Source organism: Trichoplax adhaerens, genomic scaffold (assembly GCF_000150275.1).
Source record: "Trichoplax adhaerens TRIADscaffold_22 genomic scaffold, whole genome shotgun sequence".
Taxonomy (NCBI): domain Eukaryota; kingdom Metazoa; phylum Placozoa; class Uniplacotomia; order Trichoplacea; family Trichoplacidae; genus Trichoplax; species Trichoplax adhaerens.
In genome coordinates, this window is record NW_002060963.1 from 364,844 (window position 1) to 377,376 (window position 12,533).

Genomic DNA, 12,533 nt, shown 5'->3' on the forward strand with positions numbered 1-12,533 from the left:
GTTTGGCCTACGAACTTAAGATAAAAACTTTTGCTTTTATTGCAATATTTAAAAAGGTCCGTGTAAGCTAATCTATCATAAATTTAGTTTAACTCTATAATGAGCATTATGCAAAATGGCCGATTTCGCATCCGGATTCGTTTATATCTACCACGTTAAAGGTTCTCAGATAGAACTTTATTATTACTGGAATAATTTAGCCATATCTCACTCATCGATCACTGACAATCTAGTTTTCTATTCACGTCTAATGTTACACATGATCAACAGATTAGAACTAATTATCTAATCCTACGATGACAACACTGCAAATAGCCTTCAATAAGCCTTCTCTTAATTCTACTCTGTTTCTCTAAATTACTTGTTATGCTTTAAGATCTCCAAGTTATTGAATATCAAGTATTGACTATAAACTTATAAATTCATAACAATACTAACAACAGTGAAATTAACCGTCCAAATATTATAATTAATTACGAAAAATCGCAGCATCCAGATTACCATACAAATGATGCTACTACCACCACAACAGCACGGTACACTTAGTGTATAATTATAGCCTATATAGTCTTAATAAGCATATTACTATGCCAACCATAGTGCGATTAAGTCCATCGATAAGCATTTTTAGGCCAAATCAATTGAATTTTAAATGATGTAGAATTGGATTTTAGTCACGTTAATGTAGTAGAAAGATTCCTTAAAACGTACTGAAATTAAAAACGTCTAAAGCTTCTATATTGAAATATTTTAATGCTAATTAAGGGCTGTAGACTGCGAATCGAAATTTTAAAAACAAATCATACGCTTGAGTAGAAAAAAAGATGGCGTCCGCTGAAGAAAGTTCATTGCTTGAATTGAGAGGATTATGTTACTTCTACAAGAACTTGCAACCGTTTCAAAATTTGCTCCGTAACCAGCCAAATAACTTCATGTATCCTATAAACCGGATAAGAAAGCTCATAAATAAGGAAGTACCTAGTATGGATATCGAATAAAATCTACTCTATTTTCAGGTTTAAACAGCATTTAGACTAGGATTTTAGATGTTGCAATTTTTTATTGCACTTTCTATGGCCATGATAGGTTGTATAGTATAGTACTGTAGAACGTCTTCGAGAGCATACGGTAATGTGGTAGTAAGTTGTAGCAAGGACATCGAAAGTTGGGCATTTGTATGATACTGTATAGGCTACTGTGGGATGTTTGAACACTGTCTGAAACGACTGTCGTCGGCTCTCAGCTTGTGCCGTTGGAGACAAACCCACTATTTTAAAGCTGCAGCTGCCAGCAAAGACGCTGCTTGGACTACATAAACCACTGCAACATGGCGAAAAGATCCATTTATTTCTGTGGTAGTATCCGAGGTGGTCGAAATGATGCCCAATTCTATGCCAAAATTATTCAGCATTTAAAGCAATATGGTGATATACTGACAGAACATGTTGGCCATTGCGGACCTGAAGGTAGATCAAAACAACTGATCCAGTTGTGTGATAGTGATGCATAAATCACATCAAATAAACTACTTTCATTGGCAAGATGAAGCATGCTTTCAGTTATCAAATCAATAATTTCAAGGAAATCACTGTTAAAATATCTTAATGTGCAAATGAAAGGTGATGCGTATGTACTAGTATCAATTAGATGTTCTTGATTGCTATAATAGGAGAGGAAGGCCTTGATGATAAAACTATCCATGATCGCGATCTAGCTTGGCTGCTACAATCGGATGGTAGGATATTCCATAGAATGACATAAGATTTCATAATGTTCATAGCATCAATCAATATAAAATATCTGATGCATCGGATTATATCAAGACTAATTTGAATAAATGCTGTAAAATGCATTTCTCTTAGCGTACTAAAACGATGCATATTTTACAGTGATTGTTGCAGAAGTAACGCAACCATCGTTAGGTGTCGGCTACGAACTTGGCAGAGCAATCGCTGCTGATAAACTAGTTTTATGCCTATTTCGACCAGATTCAGGACGTCGTAAGTAGCCACTATTATTAAACTACCTACCTGTTTACAACAGATTCTATGTCCTGGAACGTTTTATCTTGAAAATGTACCCTTTATATGTAACTTGATGTTGCATACTATTTGTTTCAAGTACTGATCAAGAAAATATCGTCTGCATTGATATACGCATGTAGGTCTATCCGGAATGATTCGTGGAGCAATTAACAGTGTAAACTTTTTCGTCGAGGATTATCATCAAGATGAATATGCCAGTAAAATCGACCAGTTTTTCACCGTTCGTGTGACTCGGCCATAATTCTGTACTGGCCATCATGACGATATCTGCAACACTATTGGAAGAATAGAATTTATCTTTGGTTATTCATTGCAATCTAGTAAAAGGAGTACGCGAAATTGCAAAGATATCTGTTGCAAACTCTCCATTTTTTTTATCCTTTACCGTCTAACATTATAAACTTTTCAACCTATTTAGGATATAGAGACCCTTAACCAAGAACTTATTTAAATTCTAGATATATCCAGCAACGGTGTATCAACAACATTAAAATATTTAATTCTATGAATAAGTCTCAATACTTTCCCCAGTGAACTCTATCCTAAATTTGCAAACATTAGAGTTGGATTTAGCATTCTTTAACACTGTCGTAATTTGTTCTAATTTATTAGTCACGTTAGGAAGCAAGACTTAGTGTAAATATTTCTTGTCTTCTTTATCCTGCATAATCTCTCAAACTAATAATCCCTCCAAGATTTCTATTTCGAAAAACTATTTGATCCTCTGCTTACTTCTTATTCTTTCCGAGTGAATTTAAAATAATTTGCGCTTAAATTGAAGGACTGGAATAGACCCACGATTTGTAGTGTCTCTAGTAAACCTAAAAATATTACACGCAATGATATTAGTACATTCTTCATGAATCATTCGATGATAGGATATCGACTATGTTGCTATACAATACATGCGTACCCCTTACAACGACGTATTTTACGGTATATTTTCCTGCGATCATTCTCTTCTGCTAGATTGAATTCATGATCATATTGCTTAGCTTAAATGAAATGACTATTTTACCTTTTTAATCACTGCTATCGTTGTTTAAGTAGGTATGCCTGTAATTCGATGTTAATACCGATTAAAATCCTTATATAGAGTGTTGAGGATTACCTAGTTGTAATGGATTATCAAAATGTATTTAAACGAAGTGAATGAGTATCATTGTGTTATGTGTCCACCAGTTGCTTATTAATAAACTTAAAATAGGCGATTGTACTTAATACGAGCATCTTCAAAGAAAGATTCTACATTAGTGTATACTGTATATCCTTGGCTGCTAATTGATATTATAACACGGTTGGCATCAATCATCACTCTCTACTGCAGCTGTTGTTTGCATGTTGATATGATGTTTGATAATTTATTAACTTTATCCCTTAGACTAATTTGCTAAAGTTGCACACGATACTTTATTTTAGCTCGGCATGCCTTGGGGGTTAGCAGTCGTATATGTGAATTTTCATCAGCTACAGTACATGAAGGACGATAGTAGCATATTAAAAGTGATAGAAATTGTAGTCAAGTAACAGTATATCTGCATAATTGCTTCGTTAAAAATTTATACCTCAAGAATACATACGCTGCAAAAAATCTATCCAAATATTTACTGAATTCTGCTTTCGACTTACATAAAATACTTAATATTCCGATAAACAATTTAATGAATTAAAATTTTTTTACACCATGAATACCCGGGGTATGCAAACTTTTAAATTATAAATTAGTTAACGACTAGTACCAATTATAAGCAATATTTTCATACAACATTATTCAGAGAAGAAATCCGAATTACATATTTGTGTAAATAATTTTGATCAATAGATAATTAAGACTATGCCAGTAATGCCTTCAAGATATTTGATAACTTGAAGATTTTGGTATTCATTTCCAGAGTCAAGAAGGCCAGCAAATATGGTTTAATGCCCCGTAGTTTATTAATTGAGATTATACAGCGTATACCAAGACAGTAAGATTTATACAGTTGTTTACAAATTAAATTTGCAAAAGTGCAGTAAAACTACGAAATTGCGCTACTGCTAATGCCCGCAGCACTCTATAATTATAATTACTAATGATAGAGAAAACTACAACAGCTTGGGTAAATTCTCTTCACTTGTGCATATTCAATAAATACTCGTAACTAGCGAGATATTTAGATCGCTCGTGTTTGAAATACTTTCAAATCAATTGATATCATTTACTATCGTAGTGTAGCTTATTATACGTATTATCTTAAATTTTTATAGCCCTGCGCTAATCAGTGTATCACTTAAACGCTACTTTACACATATTAAAACCAGCTGATATCCTCCAAAAGGAAAGACTAATGCATTTTATGTTGGCCAGTGATAAGATACAGTAAAACGCCGTGTAAGTTTTATAACTTAAATGAAGTGAAATATAGTAGAAACAATTAAAATTGCGTAGCAAGAATACTATAACAAATCATTAATGATCGGATCAGTGCTATGGTTTGCCTTATTCGACTCGATCAATAATAGCATACCGATCTCTATTCATGTTGCTCACGATGAACGAAGACTGTTGACAATTCCATTTCATGTACCACATATCAAGATGAGAAAGTGGTAGAACACGGCATAATTGTAGTGTTTGTGCTTCATAAATATGAATATGTAAAGAATTATCTTCTAAGACTATTAAAAACTTGTCAGACCACAAATTTTCGCAGTTGAAGATAGATGTATCAAAGTCAAATTTTACAATATTATTTTTATAACGTTTCATTTTAACTCTTCCCCAGCCATTTAATATCTAAGATTATGAAATGAAAAAAGTGAGTACAATACTAAAGATTTTAATACAGTCTCATTGACTTACTGCTAAATGTTCTCCCTTTTCGAGCAAGCAGATATATTGGTATTTCCAAAGGCTTCCTGCGTGCGTCATCTATAAGACATTAAATTTAATTCAATTTTTCAAACATCCATTACTAAAGCACCATTGCATGACCCTAATCTGTTACTATCCAGTTATAACTATCGATATTGCTATACTCTATGCCATAGTTAAAATTATGACTAACAAGTAAATTGCCATCTTTCTCTCCCCATTCTTCAAGTAGCTTTCCTGTGTCCAAATTTAACGACGAGTATTTAATGTCCAACTTATAATGGCTTAAATTAGTAGGTAGAGTTAACTTATAAATTAATCCATGCTGACTATCGAATGAACATCTTTCCAGCAGCTGTATCTGACTTTTACCATCACCAAACTTGTAGCACTACAGCAAAAATTGAAATTATAAATAAAATTCTTAAGTATTTATAAATCTTACAATCATAATAATCTCAATAAATTAGGGTATAAATAAACTACATTACATATATTTATGCAATTGAATGTTTATTTCGAAAGCATTTCAAAAATGTGTCTTATTAGTCACTGCAAAGGATGGTACAGTAAGTTTATGGAGTAAACTGATTCTATTAGTAATTTTACATTACTTTGATACTGTGTTCGTGATCGAGTTCATCTTTCATTCTTTCCTTCCTCTAATTGATGAGAAAATAATGGCTTATTGTAAAGTATTCATCAAGGAAGAAATGCTATCATTGGCAACTACCTCTGTCTGGCAAGTTACGAGGTAATCATCATCGTAATACAAAAGGTCCATACTTCGATAACGACTTTCTTCTTGGTAAATCATTTTCTCTTCCGTCTCCAGATTTATCGTAATTATTATCATTCCCAGTCCACCGCCATCACCCTAAATTGAATTAAACTACTAAGTTAACAAATATGAATCTATCTACAGACTTTTTAACATGGAAACTGTAAGTTAAGTTGCAATACTTATATAGAATGAAGTAAACAAGGCAACGATATCTTTATAACAGGAAATTAATTCAGTCATACCTTAGTGCTCACGACGAATATTAAAGTGTTATCTCTTCCCCTATATCTCGTTTTTAAATCGAAAATCCGACCTCTTAATGATATATTATGGTCTAGTAATTTCTTAATTTCTGTACGATCCTTTTCACTGCAAAAGTCGATGATCTACAGCCAAATCATAAGATATTTTGAAATAGCATTCATTGCACGATTTAATCAATATCAATTGTTATTGATTCTTCCCTGAAATTGGTCTATTTTAATAAACAATAATTTAGGCATTTCTACACTGTATTAACTAATATAATTACCTCTGCAATGACCATGTTTAAGCCTAAATTTTGACGATAGAAACGAACAACGACGGCTGATCGGAAATCATTATATAAGAAACATCGATAATAACCGTTCTCTAATGAGTGATAGAACTTTCGTACGCATAATTTTGCTTCATATTCGCGAATCTGCTCGAGTTTTAGTCAAGTTATCGTACATTTAATGTTTGAAAGAATAAGATTTGATATATTCTAAAAGATGACACTTTACCTCCAGTTTGCAAGTAGTGTCATTCTCTATCAGCTGAGCCACGAAAGGAACACCATTAATATAGGCATAATTTACATCCAGTATTTGTGTCTCAACGCGTTGACTTTCTTCTTGTGTAAGGTAGTCTTGGATTGCTTTATTATTTTGAAAATTTTGCCAACGCAAATTATCGTCTACAGTTTGATTGAGAATGTACGGTGAGAATAATAAACTGGAATAGCAGTCGCTAATTTAGCTCAAATAAAGACAAGCTACCTTGCAGATTATATTCATACAAGCAATTTTCGCTAGATGACTCATAAACAAATAATACAGCGGTATCAGGCATGAATGTCAAACTTTTTGCATGCGCCATATTGATCTTCATATACGATCGAATTTGATTATTTCTAATGGTCATTAAGTAGATCTATAAATATTGATATTACGAGTCGAGTAAATCAGTATATGATTATGTTGATAAATTTAAAACGTATTAGGAAAGACGTCGTGGTTATAAAAATTTACATTTAACTTACATTTTCGTCCGAGGATTTGACACAATTAATGGCTACAAACTGCTGGTCATCTGATATGGTAATATTTGCAACACTAGATGAATGTGACAGATCGAGTGTAAGTCGAAAGTTCTTCGCAAATCCTTTTCGGCAGATTTCAGGATCATGATCTTTTCTTTCCAAATTGACCAAACCAACAATATTCTTATAGGCTAAAATCATAAGAGCAGCATCATTGCTAATGGAATTTACACAAACTAGGGGTTGGCCGCCTTCGATATTAGTGGTAGCAGTATATTGATTACAAGTTCTACCAATATAAGCAGGCACAGTTACTGATCGTAGAAGGTGCCACGCTTTCAGACTCCAGACCTTCATAAAGTATTATCAAATAATATTAGGCTATTAACTTATGGCCTTGCATTTCTGTTTGAGAAAAAACTGAACATACTTCTATGTTACATTCATTAATCCAATTATTCACATCCAAAGGTTTATAATTGTCGCGATGCTTGTCAAAATTATACCTTCTCCACCATAATAAAATTTGGCTACCACATTTTATCCATAGACATGATTCAATCTTGTAATTGTATGATACTAGTTTGTTTTCAGATTTTATTTCTCTGTCATCAGTAATTCTCCAAAGCTATATCCAGAATATATCAGTATACTATTTAAGCGCAAAAAATTTGAATGAAAATGATTCAATTACTCTACTTAAATTCAATGCACAATTAATACTTTACCTTAACTAGGCAGCGATTACTGGATACGGTTATCATAACAGAATTATTCTTCATGTTAGGACAAAATTGTATAGAAGAGAAATCCAAATTTTGTGCTCTTCATCATTTTCTATAAATGGCAATTGCTTATTGCTGTTTATGTTGTAAACTTTCCATTTATGTGCAGACATCCCAATCTTAAAAGGTAAATAAACGAATTTTGTCAATTTTAAAATGAGGTATCTTTAACGTGTTTATAGTATCGTTCAAATATAAGAGAATAAAGTATTCCAAATATTTAAAAGTAACAATTTGAAATGTAAATGAATTAATTTTTAGCTTTGCTCTAAACAAATAGAGACATAAGATCGCTATATCAGTAATTTTTTTCAGAAGCACTGCATCTATGACCAAGATCAGTTGCTGAAATTACAACAAACAATTTTGTTGCTTGAAGGTGCAGTTACTCTGATCTCTATTGAAAATACTCTGCTAAATTTATCGTTAAAATCATCAAAAATTCATTCTAACCTTGTCATCGCGATACCGAAAGGCTATAATGCAACCATCAGCTGAGATTTCAACGCTTGAAATATAGCGATAAGATGGAGACATTTGATATACAATATGTGATGTTTGATGATCTTTAACCTGTTATTGAAAAGCTATAGCTCATACATATTTCTAGCTAAAAGTTTACGAGTACTGATTTTGCAACGCCGTTTCATTACATTTGATTTAATTTAGCGAACATACTATAATTTGACAGTCTGTAGTTCCATTATTTTCGGTTCCAACGATTCGCCAATTTCCAGAATTAGGATTAGATATGGATATAGAATCGTCTCGAAAATTCTTACCAAATCTTTTTGATGCATTGTATGTATATTCGGTCACTGTATTACCAGAGATTCTATGGCCAATTGTGTAGCAGGTTATTAAAATTAAAAAAAGGAACTGCGAGACAAATATAAAAATCGCTTCTATCTTTTATAGTAAACTCACAAGAACATAATCCAGTAGACAGAGTCATCAGTTTGTGTATTTATACGAGCTAATTGCACCGCTCGCTCTCTCATCATGCTATCTCTCTCTCCATACCAGAGTAAAGTTTGTATTACATCCATATCATATTTGTCTATTGAAAATTCGTGTTGTTTTAATAAATCCAGTAGTTGATTGAATTCGTGCCAGTCCTTATTTTATCACAGAATAACAAAAATATAGATATATTTAATAATAACTTAATCTAAAATTAATAACTACTGTAAATAGCTAACCTAATGGGCAATAATTGAACCTTTAATATTCAAGGGTATGTATTCAATCAAAAAATACCTTATTTCCCTTTCGTAAATAGTCGATATAATTATTAACATCTTGGCTTAGGTTATATATCGTATCATCCGTTCTGATTTTTATCATCATCCAGTTAAAATCAGTCATAACTTGATGTAGAATATCATCAGCTTCAGCCTGTATGACATGATAAATCAAATATTGATAGAAATAGCCATCATCCTTATAACTTGACCAGTTTCCTCCACATCCGGCAAAGTAACCATCAATTAATTCTTTATTTAAAGATTTATGATATTCTTGACGTGATAAATTAGAAATGGTTGATTGCTGAAGATACTGAATCATTAGATCATGCAAGACAACGTAACGTCTATATGAGGATAAACCGAAAAAAAATACGGAAAGACTTGTTATTTGAATTTAATATTCACTTGTTAAACTGTTCATCTAACCAAATTAGCTGAAACAATATAACCTTATACTATACATTTCATGCAAAGCCTTAGCACACACTGCATCATTTTTAACACTTTATACATTTACAGTATCAAAACAAATTTGTAAGAAGTAGATTACTATTATAACAAATACTATTAGCATAGTCAACTGTTAATAGCACTATTTCAAATTCGTTACATTTCTCTTTTATTGCCTTACCTCTTTCCTCCTGAATATTTTAGTAACGATCTACGATTCAACATCTTTAGCAGCTCGATTCCTTTCGTTATCTCAATTTTCCACAAACAAATAACAGATGCAAGTGGAATTTCTACGGCTCTAAATACTCCAAGTAGCCGAAATAAACTCTTTTCACTATCATTTAATTTGCTCACACTTAAATCCAATGTGTTAAATACATTTAGCTCGTAGTCCGGTAAATCGTTCATTAAGTCTTTGCTGCAAATTCTTTTCCTTATTTCTTCCCATTCTTCATCACTTTGTAGATCTAAGCCGGCAATGATACTTATAGCTAAAGGTAGAGCAGCACAGCTTTTAATGACATTTTTAACTGTATCACTATTTAAAAATGTCTGATGGCAATCGTATTCGCGTCGTTTTGCTATTAATGCCATAGCTTCATCGTCCGTAAATTGTTCCTACAATAGTCAACAACTAATATTATAGCAATCTCTCAACATCAGTAATAATAAAACTGATATAGTAGTAAACATATAATAGTAAGCATTCAAAGTCAAAACAGCGCGGTAAATGAGCTAGCGTATAAGCGATGTATAATATGTATTATATTTACTATCGATATACCAAATAATTGAGATATAATGTCAGTTTTCTGAGTTTTACAGTTGTTCTGAGATTTTTAAACCTATATCAACTGCATGTTCTGGACAAGCTACAGCAATGCATACACTTACGCTTTGCATTATATTAAGCATTTAAGTAAAAATACAGGTGATATATATCATAGAAAATTCGTGTCTATGCCTATTCCATGCTTCAGAAAATTTAAATTCTTTTCTGCGCATTATTGGAGAAATTATTTTATTTCTCAATCTACAATGAATATCAATCTTATCAATTTAGTATTAAATTTAGATTTGTAAAATGTAAAAAGTAAATCTAACCCGTGTAGGGATGAGGATGTGGCTGATTTTGTTTCTGGCATAATTAAATCTTGACGTTGCAACAGATTTTTTAGCGAATGCTACATAATCGTAGTGTCGCTCATTCCAGATATCATCAAATATGAATAATGTTCTCGCTATTTCGGAGTTATCTAGAAAAAATTTTATTGATATATTTATCAGCAGATAATAATACAGGATCAATGATTCTACTACTACCTGTTATTAGAGTAAACTATATATACAATGAAGACTATATCAAGCATAAACCTTGCAAGAAACGATCGATTTTGGCGCTAATTTCATCCAATGTTTGAGGTGATTGCACCCAGACGATTCCAAGACGAACACTCAAATTCTTTAGTATCGACAATAGCTTCTCATCAGAAATATTACCTAGATTAAAATGAAAGAATAACCTACGATATGCTGTATAATCAATAAGTCTAATCAGCATAGTAATCGATTATTACTTGTCAATTGTAACTCCTGCTAATATTTTATCGAATTCGTTTGATATTGTTCCTATGTGCTTTTGTCATCATTTCGTGTAATTATAATGATTTAATATTCATTAAACTACATTTCATACCAATTTTAATCCAATAACAGCCGTGTGGTTTAAAATAATTATCAGCTTCGATGCTACGTCGAACAGATTGGCAAACAGCAACACTTTTACCACTGCCGGCCATTCCATGCACTAAAATATGACCGCTGTTTTCATGAATTCTCTTCAGTTCACTACAGATAGTGTTAACAAATTCGTTCCGAGTGATATAATCGGATTCGGGAATTATGGGAAGATTTCTTAACAAATTTTCTTATCATTTCCGATATACAACACATATTTAGAAAACAGAATTATAAAGTGTTTATTAAATCTAATTGGTGAGAAATCAGAGGTGATTTTATTTTAATTAGAATCAAATGCTTATTGTAAAGACAAACAACTAAGACGGAAAGAGGCTTGTAATTAATTTTTATTCAATATTGCAAGCCTGGTATAACTTTAAAATGATTCAAATTGTGAGCCAGCTTACCATCTTGAATTGCATGCTCTTCTCCTCCAGTATCGAAATAAAAATAGACATAATATCGTTAAATTTGCTTAATATTTATATATTTAAATTATCCTAATAAGTTAGAACACGACTCTTAATTAAATGTTGTTAGTATACAAAGTAAATTTAATTAGTACACTGTGCCTTTGAAGATCGACAGGTTTCATAAATGTAACGTGGCACGAGAGTATTTAAAGTAACTAATTTACCATCATCACAAATTTTTGTAGCCTTTGCTTCATTTTCCAATTTTTGGCCAATATTTTGAACATGCTGAACCTGAGCTTCTTTTAAAATGGAGCAAAACTGAAAAAAATTCTCATCATTTCTTGATTTCAATAGCTGAATAAATTCGAATGCCCGCTGTTTATTATTGTCGCATTTGTCTCTTAATTTGACCAGCTCATCGTCTGATATGATCATTTCACTATTTAAATCATATATTAAATCTAACAGTGGAACATCATTGCTGATGATTCGACGATTTTTATTAATAACATCAGTGATGTATTGGCTCAAAACCATTTTGGATCAAATTGCTGTATAAAGTCGCACGATCTAGTTTAAGATACAATAGCCAAATACGGTTGTTAGCATTAGCACAACTATTGAAGTTAAAATCCAAAACGAAGCTAAAGTAGCAACTCGAACTTTGAAAGTTGTACACTTGCAATTTCGTTAATTAAGTAACTAACGGCGATACTAAAAGGCTTGATCAGAACAGGATAAAAAAAAATTTCGAATTAGATTATAACTAGGGCTTTAAGAAAATTCTTGCTAGCTCCAAATTTATCGTCAAAATAAAAGCTTATGTTGCAATCTCAGCTTGAAATATTGTTCAATTACGAAGATTACTAACTGAAGGACAAAAAGAGTTCTATAGTATTGATGCATAACGAATAATTTATG

General features: G+C 32.0%; 2 protein-coding genes across 2 annotated transcripts; one reads left to right on the forward strand and one right to left on the reverse strand.

The window, feature by feature from the left end:
• Positions 1-1,327: 1,327 nt before the first annotated feature.
• Positions 1,328-2,286, forward strand: TRIADDRAFT_32238 (uncharacterized protein; the record flags this gene model as incomplete). The annotated part of the gene is made up of 4 exons (XM_002117159.1): positions 1,328-1,466; positions 1,673-1,735; positions 1,890-2,000; positions 2,165-2,286. The coding sequence occupies 4 exons, from the start codon at positions 1,328-1,330 to the stop codon at positions 2,284-2,286; spliced, it is 435 nt and encodes a 144-aa protein (XP_002117195.1).
• A 1,752-nt stretch (positions 2,287-4,038) lies between these two features.
• Positions 4,039-12,149, reverse strand: TRIADDRAFT_61232 (uncharacterized protein; the record flags this gene model as incomplete). Its single annotated transcript, XM_002117212.1, has 22 exons — positions 4,039-4,099; positions 4,553-4,821; positions 4,888-4,956; positions 5,093-5,290; positions 5,514-5,561; positions 5,633-5,776; positions 5,926-6,069; positions 6,216-6,368; positions 6,451-6,623; positions 6,706-6,859; positions 6,969-7,319; positions 7,399-7,596; positions 7,697-7,744; positions 8,207-8,326; positions 8,432-8,588; positions 8,681-8,871; positions 9,014-9,347; positions 9,635-10,074; positions 10,561-10,712; positions 10,831-10,956; positions 11,153-11,383; positions 11,834-12,149. 22 exons carry the CDS (start codon positions 12,147-12,149, stop codon positions 4,039-4,041), a joined length of 4,077 nt encoding a protein of 1,358 aa, XP_002117248.1.
• Positions 12,150-12,533: the final 384 nt, after the last annotated feature.